Below are 16,575 nucleotides of genomic sequence, written 5' to 3' on the forward strand. Positions count from 1 at the left end.
AGAGAACCCATGATTATAAACTAAGCTAATCCTGCTCATAATATGACATAAAAGTGGATGGTTCAATTGGGTTGTTCCCAAAATGGCCCCATTTCTTCATTCTGGGTTCATCCTCAAAACCCATCTGGACTGGGTTAATGGGTCAACCCAGAGACCCAAAATCTCCATTTTTTCCGAGGAAACTATAAAGAAAAATTCATAAAAATTGTTCTAAGTCAAGTTTTTGGATGCCCCATCGAAGGGGAGAATATGGGGTCCTCAACGAAAACAATTGGTGCCTTCCGCGGGAATTCAAAGGGAGAGAAAGGAGCTTACTTGGTGGAGGTTTCGCCATAGTTTCTGCTTCTGGGTTTCGATCGCCTCTCTCTATTGCAGGTACCCTTTTTCTTTCTCCTTCTCTCCCTCTAATCTCTTTCTTTGCCTCTTTGTTTTGGTCGATTTCGTTTTTTCTTTCATCTGTTCCCTTTCTTGTATCCCTTGTGGTGTTCTAATTGTGCAATAGGGTTAATTTTCCCCGACCCAGAAGATGTTTTCGACGTTTTTCTTTCGGGTGTTTGGAATTAGGTATCTATACATGTCCTAAATTCATTTTTCCTCCCAATTTCCTTCTCGGAATTTGTTTAACCCCCCAATTTAGTTATTTTAACTTGGTAATCTAGAATTATTTTCCTGGGTTTGCGATCAAGCATCGTATTTTTTCTCGTGTATATTATTGTCATTTGAATGCTTGGGTGAAACAGGGGGCGCCGGGTTTCTGCGAAATTCTGTTTTCGCTAATGTTTTAGAAACTCGAGATAATCTTATACCGCGGGTTAATTCGTCTATCTTATATGCATTTAATTAGGATTTTGGTGAAGGTTTCGATCTACGAGCTGATGCTCAGGAATTTGATTGTCAAAGACAAATGATTTGGAGTTTGGGCCTTCTTAGAGAAACCAACTAGGACATCTATTCGAATCTCATGAGTCCTTAGAATGTGGGTCTCATAAGGATATGTTTAGAACATAAAGCAGGGTAAAATAGGCAAGGACTGAAAAGTAAAGACTTGAGGGCTTAGACTAACTGGTCCTACTCACAAGTCCGATAGTGTCTCAAATAATGTGGATGGCAGTTTCTAAGAATAAATATTTAACTTCTAGGTCTTCATCTTTGGTGGGTATCTGGTGGATTTCTCTCTTCTACATTACTGCTATTTCCGAGTTGGTTTCAATTATCACAATGCAGGCCCAACACTCTTGGTTCCAAGATGTAGAATCCATGTTGAATCACCTCCTAATTTTTACTTGGTACAAACTTAATCCTTCTGGTCACGACTCTCCCTCTCCGTGCTCGCAGGCCAACGTCATCCCCTTAGCGAGCAACGACTGTTTGTCGGCGATCCTTTGCCATCCCCTCGATCATTCCCGTTCTCTATCTCTCTATCTATCTATCTATCTATCTATCTATCTATCTATCTATCTATCTATATATCTATCTCTCTATCTATTTATGTATCTATCTATCTATCTCTCTATCTATCTATCTATATGTCTATCTCTCTATCTATTTATGTATCTATCTATCTATCTATCTATCTATCTCTCTATCTATCTATCTCTCTATCTATCTATCTATCTATCTCTCTATCTATCTATCTATCTCTCTATCTATCTATCTATCTATCTATCTATCTATCTATCTATCTCTCTATCTATCTATCTTTCTCTCTATCTATCTCTCTCTCTATCTATCTATCTCTATCTATCTATCTCTATTTATCTATATATTTATGTATATATCTCTGTCTATGTCAGCGCTTGTGGACAATTCATGATCATTTGGGAATATCAATTCTAATTTGGAATTGAGTTACAGTGCAGATCGATCATGTTCCTGAGCTGGGATCGTATCAAATTTCCATCTATTCTGATGTCCAACACCTGCAGATGGGATGTTTTTTTCATCCCGAGACAAATATTGTCCTGCTCCCATCGTGCACGTTGCTTGTATCCCTTTCCCTTGAGGAGGGCTGCGATTAACCCTTTCAAAGCATTTCCTCTCGTCAAAGTTCATCCTGCTTTTTCTCTCCTGGCGACATCCATTCTGCGTGATCCCTATACTCTCTTTCATCTCGGCAACAATCCTACCTCTATTATCTCCCTTCTCTTCTCAATCATTCCTAAATGAGCGATGTCTTCTTTGTTACAGAAAGTTAAGGTAATTTCGATGGGCATTCTGGAAAATATCAAATTTTCAATGCCATCTGCAAAATCCTTCCAATTGAATTGCAGTCCCGAATTTTAGGATGCTTGGCACCACTCATTGTGCACTGGTTATTTCCAGTTTTATGGTACGTAGTTGAGAGGAAGGATATTGTTGAGAGGAAGGATAAGTCCCTTTCCCTGTTTTTCTAAAATTGTCGTTACCCGTTTTACGACATCAATTATTTGGTATCTCTTTTATCTTCCTCCCAAATCTTTGCCCTTATCTGCTATTTTGAAGTTAGCGTAGGCCTTCATCAGGACTTCTATTTTCTCTCTAATGACTCATTTGAATAATTTATGATTTAGACATAACCATTCTTCACCATTTTTCAGTGGTTTATATTACTTCGGTATTGTGAATCTCGTGTCATGTTTCTTTATGCTCAGGTTGCTTACGTGTTTCATTTTGTTTCATTTGTTCTGCTCCTTCCACAAAATATCAAAATTTCAGTAGCAATATCTTAACCAGGTCCATTTTCTTTCGAATGTCTCAAACCTGTATTAATCTGGTATTCTTTTTTGTTTTAAATGAAGTTATCCGTTTAAACTCTTTCACAAATGTCACGGACACATTCTTTAATCCAATCAATGGTTCTTTTATTGTGAATTTGATAAATTCTTTACACGATGAATTAGCCAACCAGAACACACGTGCGAGTCCTCGCACGTGTGAACCAATTTAAAATAAGGGGTAACCTGCGCGGGAGGGGGATCAAGCATTTCTTGAATCTGGAGGCTGACGGTTACAACCACCAGAAAGGCTGGAGCAGCAGGAGCAGGCCTGCTGATTCGGAGGGAGGAAACGCCGTCATGGAGGGAGGAGCCAACCGGCGAGCTACCTTCTCTATTTTCTTCTCATCTCATCTTTTCTCTATTCAACTCGGAACGTACATTGGTGAATTCCTGAGGATTTCTTGAGTTCTAAGTCGAGAAGTATTCATTGATACCACAAGTCATATCAGAATTTGATACTGCTTTCTCGTTAGTATTAGGATCTGTCCTAACCTTAAAACGACTAGTTTGGAGCTTTCTTTTACTTTTGTCTTTCTAATGATTAATTTTTATGTTATGACAGGACAGCGATAAAGTTTGGAGTAGAAGGCTGTTTTCTTTGGTGATCTAGGAGTCCTTTTAGATATTTAAAGTGGAACATGTGTTGGGGTAACATATTAAACAGATGAAGGTCCAGGTGGAATAATGCTAATTGGACAATGGAACCTGGAAATACCAGAGACAATGGTTGTGTGAATGCCAAGGAGAAGAATAAAAGCAAAATTGATGTCATCGTAATTGACGGTCCCGAATGTTCGAGTCACAGATCTAGGCACTCCCGGACATCATTGAAGCCCAATAAAAAGTTTTTCTCAAGTAGAGTAATCATCATAGATGAAGATAATGATGACTTTTCTCATAGTCGAAAGGCTGAGGAGAGTACTAGTGGAAGCATGAATTCCCATTTTCAGTTAGTGGTAGATTCTGACAGTGACGAGTGTCAGGATATGAAGGGAAGAGTTCATGTTGAGAATCCAACATGGATTCCCATTTTTAGTGAAGATTCTGCTCGCAGTGCCTTGACTGACAGCGATAGTAGTAGTTCTTGTGAAAGTGACAGTGACAGTGGTTGTGAGGTCATCAATGATTTTTCATCAGATATTCGTAAAGATTGGGAAAAGGCGTATATGACGAAGAAAAAGGAGAGACAATGTACAAGATCAAGCATGGGATGGGGTGAATTTACATCTCATGATGAGAGCTCTCTTAATAATGCAGAGGTGGAAAAGTCTAGCTGTGAAGAAAAATGTAGAGGAAAAACAATATTTTCACATCCAGATGAAGATAGATGTAAATCTAAAGCTGAGAGCACAATCCTTCCTTGCTCTTCTTGGGGAGGAAAAGCTTCTCTCGGGATTTTACGCGAAATCGTGGTAGAAGAACAGATGCCTGGTTCGGATGAACAATTGGTTCTTGAAAATGTGGACAACATATCAAATTTTCAGAATGATGCAATTGGCGAGAGGGATAAACACAAAGAATCGGAAGAATATAGACTTGCTCAGGAAGAGGAATGGGCGGCACGGCGGGAACAAATAAGGATCCAGGTTATTTCTTACTTAAGTCAAATTGCATTGTTGATTATTTTAAGTACTTTAGTTATGATTACATTTTTTTGAGTCACTTAGATGTCTGCTTTTGGAATGTGCATACTTCAGTGACTTACTATGAACTCATTTTTCTCTAGCAAGAGGAAGCACAAAGGCTGCGGAAGAAAAAGAAGGCTCAGACTCTACGCTTGCTAGACATGGAGAGAAGGCAGAAGCAACGCATTGAAGAAATCCGTGAGTCTCACAAACGGGTAAGGACTTCCATGGCTTTAGATTTTTTTCACTCTCTTTGTTTATTTGAATTGAGAGTGTTAGCCAGCCGTCCGTATTTCCTTTATTTCTTTCATTCAAAAAAAAAAACCTTTATTTCTTGGTTCCTATTTACTTTTTTCTTTCTATTCTTGTGTGTGCCACATGTTATTAGTGGACCTACATGAAATGCTCAACCTGTATGTTATTTAGTCTCGCAAATGTGAGAATAAGTAACTTAAGATTGATGGGCCCAGCCTGCTTAACTGTACCACTGGGTATTTGAACCAGCTACAATAAGTAATTAGATATGCTGTCTTTCTATTTGTAAATCCTAGCTTAGGAAGGATGATCTTTACAGAAATAGGAGGTACAGGAGACCCAGAAGGGGTGCTCCTTAGGAAGGATGATTTTTAACAGAGCGGTTTTAGGCTTTTCTACTATTCTACATCTTACTCTCCCTTTTTTTCTTATGGATTTTAATATGTGATAAATTCAGGACAAGGAGACGATTGATTTAAAGGATAATCTGAGAAGCAAAATAAGGAAGGAGCTAGAGGGCTTGGAAGTGAAACACAAAGGCTCTGCTTCTTTGCTTCGTGCCTTGGGTATAAACGTCAGAGGGGGATCCTCTCCCCCTTCTTTTGAGGTGAATCTGTTTTTTTTGCAAGATCTTCATTTATTTTTATATTAAATTTTTTTTCAAAAAAAAACTAGTTTACTGTTAATAAAGATAACTACAAGGGGGATATGCATCTTTTACCTGTGAAAGAATTGAAGCGTAATTCCATCCAATCTTATGTTTGTGAGTTTGATACTTACCATTAGGACAATGCCACTGCCTTACATCATTGACGATTCCTCATTGAGTTTACCACTAATTATCCTTAACAGCATGCCGTTATTTGAATGTGTAAGGGTCAGCTGCCATCGTTTTACTTCTTACAGGTGTTTTGCATCTCATGAATGGAATTATAGTTGAGGAATGATCCATATATAACTAAAGTTGATATTTTATCTTAGGTCAACGCTGCCTTCAAGCAGGCTCTCTTTAGATTCCATCCTGACCGAGCATCGAAGACAGACATCAAAGAGCAGGTTGAAGCGGAGGAGAAATTTAAGCTGATCTCACGCTTGAGGCAGAGATTGCCACCTGTGGCTTAATGTCAGGTCTGCTCCTTGATTCTAGGTGCCAATTTTATTGTAAATTTGGTATTAATTTGTGTTTCTGTTTGTTTCTTTTAACCCTAGTGTAGGGTTAATGTGAGTTCTAAGAAACAAATGTACTGTAATAAGTAACTGCAAATAGTGAAAGAAGAGAACTGGGTTTTGAAACTACGGACCATATCTTTATTCAATCGGAACAATAAATAAGGGTACATTATAGCACTGAAGGCCTCAACCCAGCAAGAACGTGACAATGTTCCTGGAACAAAGAGAAAAACTATAAGCGATTGAAAAGTGTAACAACCGTCTCTGGGAATTATCTATCCCCTTTGGTGAAAAACTAGGGCAATGATTGTATCTGATTCAGGATTCTTTAGGTTTGAGAAGTTGTGCGTTAAGATTAGACGATGATGACCATTCATCCTCGTCGTGACCACAGATGGGTGATGATGAGTTGTAGTATACACAGCTATCGTCATCTTACTAGCAGACATATGGCGAAGAAGATGATGACTCATCATTGTCATTGTCATGTGTAATGCTGTCTCCAATGAAAAAGTGCAGAGCAAGAGATTTACATGTAGAGAAATAAATTATATAAATGATATTAATGATTACTCATCATCGTCGTCATCATCATCATTGTTGCCATTCATATGTCGATAAGATGACAGTGGTAATGACGATGATAACGACAAAACGACAATAACAAGTCATCATTGTCACCCATGGCCGGCAGGTAGGAAGATGATGAGAGAATGATAGTGAATCATTATCATCGTTGTCATACTAGCATAGATAAATGATGAAAATTATGATGACTCATCATTGTCATCCTGGACGCGAAATCATGATGTGCTATATTGCTCTTTTTACCTGGTTTGATCGATGCTCTAAGCTGGGAAGATTTGTACCGCTAACATGCATCAGTTCCAAAGTAGCGGTCTCCAAATTCTCCCATTCCTGGTACCACGCGGAATTCCTCGTTTAGTCTGCTTTCTATCTCTGAAGTCACGATCGTAACTCTAGGAAATGTCTTGCAGACAACGTGGACGCCCTGAGGAGCCTGTTGAAAAGAATTTTAAAAAAATCTGAAGGATTTTAGATCACTGAGACGTGGAAGAAAAAATTATGACACATTATTGGCAAAAGAAACATCTCTATTCCGTACGGTCCAGTTATACTTATTGATCCCCAACTTCCTACAACAAATTAGCTAGGAATAAACTTTTCGTTTTTCTATGTTATGAATTGTGATCACCGATCTCAGGTGACCTTACTTATTATTATTGTTTTTTATGTATAGAGAAATCAGTACAAAACAAAGGTTATTTCAGGTTTAATCTTATAGTTTACTTTGGTGGTCTGTTTCTGTATCGTAAAGGATTTTTCTCACGGATCAGAAGTGCCTCTGATGTTGAGGATCATTGATTCATTTGCGTAACATAGTTCTCTCAATTTTCGTAACTGAAGGGTGTAAAGGAGGTCTGGCTTACAGAGATGAGGTTTAGGAATATGATGTTGGTTTCTGGAACGCCCTTGGACATCAGCAGCGAAATAGCGTGTACCGCTGAGTTTCCTAATAGAATGGCATAAAGAAGATATGATGAGAATCTGGAAATGGCTACTGGATAAAAGTTTGATATAGAACTTTACAGAAACTTTTACTGACGAAAATAAGTGATTCTTTAAGATTTTTTTTTGAAAGAAAGTGATTCTTTAAGATTACTAAGAGAAGAATAATGGAATTGAACAGATTGCAAGATTACGAGTCAAGCTCACCAGTGCCTAGAATAGGGTCCAAAAGCAGTACGTGTCTCTCAGAGATGTCTGTTGGAAGGTTATGGTAGATAAGCTGTGATATTGAATATCTCAGGTTAGAGAAAGCCTGAAGATAGATAAATGCGAAAGCTAGAACAAACCTGCTGACCGTTGTCTCCTTCCCTGTGTATAAGAATCTTGCCGATCTTGATCCCTTTGCAGCAAGCCCGGAGGGCATTCTCCATGCTTTCACCACTGAAACGACAAAGTCCCACCAATCTTCAATGGCAAGAATCCTTGACAGGTATTGAATGATTGAATCATGAATTTTTAGATGAAATAACAGTTCTAATGATCAAGAAGTATAACGGGTTGCACTGACTAGAGAAGATGATGCCGAATGAGAATACAGGTTTTTTTTTTTTTTGAAATAAGGATAGGGGAGATCACACAAAGTCGGTGACCTTCCCAATGATAATACAGGTCTTAGTATGGGATCATGGAGCTAGTAGTTCTTTTGCATGAATGAGCAGGTAAACCATGGAGGATAATGTGTTGTTTTGGTACAAGTCCTATTGTGTAACGATTAAGACCATTGGCAGGACCTTCTTCATACCTTATTCCAAGTACAGACAGTTTCTAGACGATAAGTAAGAAAAACACAAGTGAGTTTCTCAAATTGTTTGGGTAGCCACGCACACAATAGGTTTACATGACACGGATTATCTTGAACCTCAGTGAGAACTATGCAAAAGTACCTTCGAATTACAGAGACTCCGCACAGTCTTTTACAGAATTCTACTCCGGTGTACACAGACCCTGCATTCATGAAAAAGGATATAACCCATTCCGTGACTCTAATAAAACAGCATTTGTTACCTCTTGTGAAAGATGCTTTAAATTTATGCATATCTTTAAAAGTAAATAATTATGTATTCAAGAAACACTATTTCTCAAAACTTCTAGCACATATAAGATGCAAATATTGCTGCCTCAACCAGATTTAGAAACCGAAACATGCACAGTAATCCAATTTCGGTCTCATTGGGTTTCAGTTGACATCTAGTCCAAAAAAAGGTCTTAGTTGACAGTTGCTTGTCATATCTTTGTAGTCTCAAGCGACTTTGTTGTCCTCACTTACTCGGCCAGGAAAATCAAGTCACTTTGAAGGTTTCAGGTGGGTTTACCAGATATACCATTTGAGGTTTGTCCTGATACAGGAAAGCTGAGGATCGCTTAATGTCTTGAAAAATGTTGTGGTTTCCTTGGTTCACTAGGCCGTTTGCATGTGGTATCGCTTGCAATATTTCTGAATCGTTTACCCTTCTTGACCTGAAGGGAGTTAGTTTCTTGTAAGATCTATTTTTCTGTGACAATGATCAAAAAATTAAAGCTGGTCAGCCTTTGCTTTTGTCAATGCACCTTCCATCTTCCATCTTCTAAAGTTGAAGGTAATGGTCTCTGTCACCAATGACGATGACAAGAGTTCTCAGTCATCATCATCCCTGTCATTCTCCACAGTTGGATCATGACAAATTATGTCAAGAAAATTGTGGATGACAAAATGATTCATCTTCTTCGCTTAATTTTCCATCATCATCATTATATTACGAGTTCAAACCCGACTTACCGGCAACTGGAGGACCACGTACAAGGGTTCTTTGACATGCACGGACTATCCCCAAGGCATCTGCATCTGCATCTGCAACCATTTTTTCCATTTCTGGCTTCTAAAAAGTTAATTCCCGTACGCTTATAGATTGCATGGGCAATGGTCGAATCTACAGAATCCTTGCAAAGCCTTGTAATAAAAGTTTTGTTGACTCATGTTACTTGCTGACTGATTTCTGAGTAAGACAACCTTGAAGAATTCTCATGCTTGCATAAGCAACGCTAGTTAGCAAACGCCTGACTTCTGTAAGATACCCTGCTGTTACTTGTTGCACAGTACATAATCATGTTACTGCTGTTCTTGAGATAGTCCTCTGATTGGAAGTTAAGAGTAACACTGTTAGCTAACAGTCAACTACCACTATTTATATTTATATGCTGCGTACTTTTTATTTTTTGACCTCTATTTCTATTTACAATATGGCCTGTTATAATAGGCCCATATTAGATCCCTGTGTATAGGGATACCCGGGTGTAGTTAGGGTTGAATCAAGTTTCTATTTTGTTTCCTCGTCCACTTGTCTTCTAGAGCTCCAGCCCTCCAAATCTCACAAACACCGCAGTAAAAGGAATGATGAGGAGGAGAGTCTAATGATTAAACCACATGATTGAGATGCTAGAGAAGAGTCTAATGATTAATGTCAGTGACAAGAACCTTGACGTTGGTTCCTATTCCTGAAGAGATCCTCTTCATTGGGGGCTACAGGAGGGATCAGTCGGTGGAATAGGGGAAGGATTGAGGAGTGAGGCCCAGATCAGAGATAAGGAGAGATTAATCGTAAGATGAGCCGTCCGAATAACCGGTGAGTTGATCGAGTGAGGCAGCGAATTGCTGAAAGGCCAAGGGGGAAGGGACAATGAGGGGAAAGAGACAAGGTGGGATTGGCCAAGACGAAACTTCAATTCACACTTGGCTGCCCTCTGAAAGGAAGGGTAACCAGTTCTTTGAAGAAAAAAAGCTTTTGCAAAAGACCAAAATCTAGTGTGGAAAATAACAGAAGTGAACTAGATAAGTTCAAGATCATGTCAGCGCAAAAATACTCGCCAAGCATGAATTAAAATAACTGAATTTAGGAAGATGGAAGATGTATACCTGTTGGAGTAATCACTTGCTTCTCCTTGAAAGGTAAGTGACCCAGACCGTGCTCAACTACCTGATGGGTAAAAGTGTGAATCAGATAAAGAATCTGATCTGTGGCAAAATTACACAGCCAGCCAGTGAAAACTTACCAAACGAATCAGTCGATCAGCATAAAATATGAAATCATGCGTCGAGGTATCCGTATCACGGATAAGGGTGTGCATGCCTCTTATCTGGACAAAATCAGTGTTATAAAGGAAATTTCAACAGCTGAACGGAGATCACATTGTCCAATGAATAATGAAGGAAAAAAGAGACAAATTCATAGTATTTTTTATAAACGCTTTGAGTTTCACCTGAAATGTAGAATGGATGACGAAGAAATTTGGGTAAATTTTACAAAGATCGTGTTGACCAAGCTTTGTGCGGATATGTTGCACAATCAAGTCAATAGCCACATGATTATCCCCACCACGTGGTATGATGATGTCTGCATATTTCTTCGTTGGGAGTATGAAGTCATCAAAAGCAGGTTTCACGAATTTTGAATACTGCAAAAGCATAGAAGTAAGAAAACTGGGGAAGCCAACATCACATAAAAATAGCAAATGACCAACTATGTTTGTTAACAGTAATTCGTTGCTCCTTTAATCTGATAATTTTTTTTGTTGAATCTGATAAGTATTGATACGACCCCGACGTATCTAGGGTCTTTCATCATTTAGCCCAATAGGGGCATTTAGGTCATTTAGACCTTTTGTAATCCCTTTAAATAGAGCAGCCCTCCGTTGAGGAGGGTAGCCAAGAAGTATCACAAGAATGTGTTTGGCTCCCTCCCGCGACATCCATTCCACCAGACCATTCCGCCTGCCCTCATCCTGCTGTAGTTCATCCCGGCACGCCGACAACCTCCCGGCGACTTCTCCCCGATACGAACCAGCAGGTTCGTATCAGAAAAAGAGGGAAGAGCACCGGAAATCAGTGATCAGCCCGTTCTTTAATCTGATAAATAACTCTGATTAGTTTTCTATTGAGGAAGGGAAGGGAGAAAATGATAGATGTAAAATATATAACTAACAGCGGCTACAGGCCTGCATCGACGCCTAAACCTCCTCCACGAGGATCTCCCAGCCAACTCAACAGCTTTCTTGCCTGCCCTTTTTAAGGGAAAACTAACCTAAATGCGAATGACGAAAAATACCCCAGAGAGGGGTTAGAGCTCCTAATGTTTCTCATGGAACATGGACAAAAAGAAAATTATTGAAAGATATTTCACTTTCTTGATCTCAAGAAATATTTTAGAATTGATGTACCTGGTCTAGAATCGTTTTAATATCCCTGCCCATCTCAATCGTATCCCTCTGGATCCTTCTAGCCAGGCATACGTCAGCATCTGCACTGGAAATAAATATCGTAAAAATGATAAGACAACCAAAGAAAATTGAAACCTCGATATAAATACAATCATAAGATAAAGATTTACTATAAACGATGATTATCTAGGTCGAGATAATAAGTGAATTGCTGAGAGAAAAGATGAGAAAATAAAAATATTAAGAAATCATTTAACTGAATAGTACTGGAATTCCTGAAAACAGACTAAGAAGCTTGAAGAGCGAAAGACTAATTTTTCAATGAACTACTATACTGAGATTTAGATGTCAACCAGAATGTGTTCTACAAAATAAATTTTTTTGTGAAGAGCATTACAAAAGAAAATTATTAAGATGATACGATGCTTTGTACTAGCTTGGCCCATTAGACCCATATCATAGGCCCCTCTCTCCGCTCTTCAAGCTTCGGTTGGACCTCTCCTTCGTTCCCTCTCTTGTCCCAAATACCGACAAAGTGTGTAATTTTTATATGCAATTTATGATCACATTAGTTTGATAAATTACCTATATGATGGGACAACCAAAATAATGAAAAATTTAGGTCAGAGGCAAACGTCAATCTAGCATGTATGACATTGAAAAGCACAGATTTCAACATGATTTGCCGTAATATAATATGTATCATAAAAATTAAAGGGAAGACTTTTATAGGAATGCTGGCCAATCAAAGCAGAAAAACCAGACCTGAATCCACGAAAATTTTCATATTCAATGATTCTCGAATTCGGGGTTCATGAAATACTAATATTCCTTCAAGTATGATGACATCTGAAGGATTTACCTGAGAAAACAGCCAGAAAAACTTCATAACTCTATCTTTTCACATTAACAAGTGATGACAGAAGCCAATCCAGATAGAATGCATAAGCTTTTAAACAGTAATGAACGGATATATTTAAACGGAGATACATGAAAATATTAAACAATGCCCCGTTTCCAACACGGATCTTGTTATAGAAATCTGAGGCAATAAATAAGCAAATGATTGAAGACATGGAAAATGATTTTTTTGCCCAGCGTTAAAATCATTAAATTGTTATCAGAAGATGCATTGTTTTCAAACAACAAGATCTGTTGTCTGATTAGCATACTGCCCCGAAATGAATCAGTTGAGTAAAGGCGGTTGAGAAAAGAGATATGGCATGACATTGCACAACGTGGGATAGAAACAGGAGAAAAAACTTTTATATGACAGAATAGAGTAGAATAAATGCGAGTTTTAGAATATTACGACGAATACTAACCGAAAACATTCAACTTGTGACCTCCGTATGATTTCAATTAAATCAAAAAAAGAAAAAGATCAAACCTGTTTACTTAATGGAAAACAAACGGATTGAAGCACACTATAGCAAGATTAAATCTGAGATTCAGAGGATAAATAGTTATTCTCGACTGACTCCAACCGCCATCAATTATCAACTACACAACCTTTTGGTGCTACAAAAACATAAAGAAAAACTGGAATTGCATAATTTTACCTTTCTTGGACGTGACACATTCTTGTGACTTTTAAAATCATAATTTGGAATATCAACGGATTTCCAGTTCCTTAAATCTTCCATGCATGCAATAAGCTTTTCAGTGTCAAATGCATCTGTAAAAAGAAAGGGAGAAATTAAAAAGAGACAACAGAGAGGAACGAAGTTAAATACCACAAGAGTAACGACATCAAAAAACTATTTTGCAATTGAAAATGGAGAAAAAATATCAGTTGGCCAAAAAAATAGAAACTGCCAAAAATGGTGATGAAAAGATGCACCAATAAAATCTATACCAGAAGAAGCGTTTTAGCCTGCTCTTTCATAAGTTGGTTGGGTGATATAATTATAAGTTTATTTTAAAGAATGATATCATTATAAGTTCATCTACGATACTAATTGAACACTAAGATTTAATGAAGATTTATAAAACATAAAACTAAAATTCACTTTGATGCCTTAACAGCATGAATTTATTGGGATATATAATTACTAGATAAGAAAATTTTAGCCATTCAACGCAAGAAAATACTATAATTTTGTAAAGTTAACTTATTTTATTGGGATATTGAAATGATATCATAGGCGTAACTTTTTCTCCACAGATAATGTGGATGTTACATGAAATTACTGTTCCATTCTAGCCGAGTGCTTTGCATATTAGATGAAATTGATATACACAAGAATAGAGGCTAAAGTAACTTTTGAGAGAGAGAAGTAGAGGTTACCAGGATGATCGAAGTTATAGCCATGAGCATGAACCAGCTCCTCATCGTTCAAAGTACGATAGAAGGACGTCTGAGGGGCAAACCAAAAGTTATTTTACAGCATGAATAATAATGCTAAATTTCAAATTGACGAAGGTCATAATGTAATATTTCATTAATATTCCCTTCCTCGACGGAGACCTACATCAAGGTCTCTATCACATTCCCAATTAAAGAAGAGTTGTCAGCCAGTTAAAGACAAGTAGATTGCATCTCTTCCATCACATGAGGGAAAAATATGAATCATGGGGGGAAGAACAAGAACGAGGCAAAATATAATAGTACTTGGTTAACAAGGACAACACGCTGGTCATGCAGCTGCTCAATTATCATATCACAGACAGTGGTCTTGCCTGACGCCGCACCTCCAGAAACGCCTGCATGTCATGTTTTAGAGAGCATAAAATATTTATCAAAATTAAGACATTTTTAATCCACAAGAATGAGATAGCAGCTACGAATGGAAGATAGAAACTTTGAATCACAAGCCAATAAAGAATGATCTTTTCTGCTCATCAATTATGATACAAACTTTGGTTTATTTTCATACTGAGGAAGGGAGAAGATCAATCGAATCGGGCAGGAATGGATTGGGGACGACCTAGCTAGAGATCTGGTGAGGCAGAGACCTAAAATGCTCCATAGTGGGCTAAAATACCCCTAAATAGAGTATGGAAATATCAAATTAAAACATTGTTGGTGAGGACAGCGGTATATCAGCTAAGGCATCAGTTTGTCAGCCTAGGGTTGATAAGCTTTGAAAAGTACCGGGTTGATATGCTTACCAATTACAAACGGCTGCTTCTGGAAACGGTTGCTGTCAGAAATTGTTGAGGATTTTTTTTCCGTATCATCCAAATGAAATCCTGAGAAATGCACTCCGCTGCAACCACCTAGCAAAGACTCTACAGATTTGGGATCCATTGTAGGGTGGCCTGGAACAGATAAAAATAGTAGCCGATAAACATACCAAATGTGAAAGAAATTGAAAGAAACATAGATATATAAAAACCAATAGCACAGGTATTTCAAAAATTAGCCACTCAATTTTAGGGAATATTCCCTATAATTAAATAGCACGAACGTTTGAGAGAGCATTTAACTTCTTATTGATGATGGGTGGAAGTTAACTGAATCTTATCTGTCTCAAGTTTCGGTTTCTGAGTCGAAAGAATATCAAATTATTTCCAATATAAGAAGATTAAAGGCAATAAAATGATGAGCAGAAGTTTTGTGGAAAAATGTTCCCTTTCCAACCCTAGGTTCAGAGCTAGAAAAATGGGATTTTAAAGAGACAATTTATAAATATAGATAAGAAGTTAATCATCTGATCATCTGATCAGATTGACCATTTATAATCAATCATCTGACCAGGTTGACATGCCCTTTATTAATACATTAGTAAACTTTTAAAAAAACAACTATAAGAGTAAGGTTCTTTAGCACTAGCGCAAGGAAATAACATATCGTTGAATGGTGTTTATATTTTTTCTAGAACCAATTAAAATAAAACTAGTCTGGCAAGTCTTATTCTGCGGTATTTTAGTACTCGTTGTCGCAAAAAAAAAATTATTTAGTACGCTATAGCTCATTGATTAAAAGGAAAATGCAAAAACGCTTAATGTACGAGAACCGAAAACAGATGTGAAAAATAAAGAAATGGGAGACAATAGATCGCATTTGAACTGCCTTTAATCATGGAAAGAAGGGTTCTTATTTCCGCCACTCAAGACGATGAAGAAATTGACATTCTCTAAGTGCACACACCCAATTACTCAGTGGTTCGGACGAATTTTCAATCACTAGTTTAAATAAACTCAATGATAGTGATAAAATCCGCGACAAATCGAACCAAGAAATGCAACACTTTCCCATCAAAAATTTAGACTGCGCAGGAACTCAGAAAAGCATAATCCACCGAAGCCATCAACTTAAGAGCAGGAAGACGAACTTGTTATGTACCATACCTGCGGAATCTGTATAGAACCCAAGGAAAAATTCGCTCTTTTCTTGAGAATATTTGAGTCCGTGGCAGAAAGATCGGTTCTTGACGCGATCTGGAGAGTTGAAAAGCACAGCTCGAAGACGGCAAGTCTGGGACGTGACGGGACGGATGACGATCAGTGACGGACGTGACGTGACGAAAGTTTCGTCACGTCAGCATCCCGTCACATGTCCGAGGTTTTCGGAAAAATCCATCACATTCGCGTCACCTTCATGGTTTGCGGCATCCCCGTCACCAGACGGCATCACCGTCACGTGTGATGGGAAAAACAAGCGTACGGAGGAGAGAGACTAAGCAGGGCATATCTCCAATTATCTTCGGGTGGCATCCTTTTGCGCATGTGAATTAATGCAGGGACTTTTCTGCAAAATGCCAAGAAATATAGTGAGCGATACCACGTGGCGAAATCTCGATCGTTGAATAGCTGAAATCTAATGATTTTTAAGCTTTTTGGTCATTTTAAAAAATCCGTGACTGCCGTCCCGTCACATCACTTGTCCGAGGGCCCCCGTCACAGTCACATCATCGTCACGCCCAGTTCATCATCCGTCACCCTCACTGTCACGGGCCACTAATTTCGTCACCGTCACGTCACCCGTCATGTTGCCGTCACCGTGGCGTGTGACGTGACGGATGACGGCTGCCGTTCACTAG

General features: G+C 38.3%; 2 protein-coding genes across 3 annotated transcripts; one reads left to right on the plus strand and one right to left on the minus strand.

The window, feature by feature from the left end:
- The first annotated feature begins 212 nt into the window (after positions 1–212).
- On the plus strand, positions 213–5,932 carry LOC144709149 (Chaperone DnaJ-domain superfamily protein). The gene is made up of 5 exons (XM_078582574.1): positions 213–375; positions 3,319–4,342; positions 4,483–4,596; positions 5,094–5,243; positions 5,618–5,932. The coding sequence occupies exons 2-5, from the start codon at positions 3,455–3,457 to the stop codon at positions 5,756–5,758; spliced, it is 1,293 nt and encodes a 430-aa protein (XP_078438700.1). The 5' UTR covers positions 213–375; positions 3,319–3,454; the 3' UTR covers positions 5,759–5,932.
- LOC144709148 (uridine kinase-like protein 3) lies at positions 5,882–15,956 on the minus strand. Of its 2 annotated transcripts, none has more exons than XM_078582572.1 (16): positions 15,884–15,956; positions 14,702–14,851; positions 14,202–14,293; positions 13,878–13,947; positions 13,150–13,265; positions 12,353–12,449; positions 11,588–11,667; positions 10,631–10,774; positions 10,424–10,507; positions 10,287–10,347; positions 8,281–8,341; positions 7,684–7,777; positions 7,544–7,616; positions 7,258–7,340; positions 6,638–6,827; positions 5,882–6,020 (listed from the first exon to the last, which is right to left on the minus strand). In XM_078582572.1, exons 2-15 carry the CDS (start codon positions 14,838–14,840, stop codon positions 6,678–6,680), a joined length of 1,344 nt encoding a protein of 447 aa, XP_078438698.1. In that variant the 5' UTR covers positions 14,841–14,851; positions 15,884–15,956; the 3' UTR covers positions 5,882–6,020; positions 6,638–6,677. The 2 variants fall into 2 exon arrangements, with proteins under 2 accessions (XP_078438698.1, XP_078438697.1); XM_078582571.1 differs by having other exon boundaries at positions 10,631–10,825.
- Positions 15,957–16,575: the final 619 nt, after the last annotated feature.

The sequence above is a fragment of the Wolffia australiana genome, chromosome 11 (assembly GCF_029677425.1).
Source record: "Wolffia australiana isolate 7733 chromosome 11, ASM2967742v1".
NCBI classification, from domain to species: Eukaryota; Viridiplantae; Streptophyta; class Magnoliopsida; order Alismatales; family Araceae; genus Wolffia; species Wolffia australiana.

Bases quoted from the DNA above. Each gene is read 5' to 3' on its own strand.
- LOC144709149 (XM_078582574.1), top strand. From the start codon at position 3,455: ATGGAACCTGGAAATACCAGAGACAATGGTTGTGTGAATGCCAAGGAG. The intron at 4,597-5,093 runs GTAAGGACTTCC...TGATAAATTCAG, and splicing joins TCCGTGAGTCTCACAAACGG to GACAAGGAGACGATTGATTT. The intron at 5,244-5,617 runs GTGAATCTGTTT...ATTTTATCTTAG, and splicing joins CCTCTCCCCCTTCTTTTGAG to GTCAACGCTGCCTTCAAGCA.
- LOC144709148 (XM_078582571.1), bottom strand. From the start codon at position 14,840: ATGGATCCCAAATCTGTAGAGTCTTTGCTAGGTGGTTGCAGCGGAGTG. The intron at 14,294-14,701 runs GTAAGCATATCA...CATGACATGCAG, and splicing joins GAAGCAGCCGTTTGTAATTG to GCGTTTCTGGAGGTGCGGCG. The intron at 7,778-8,280 runs GTACTTTTGCAT...TTGTCGTTTCAG, and splicing joins GGAGTCTCTGTAATTCGAAG to TGGTGAAAGCATGGAGAATG.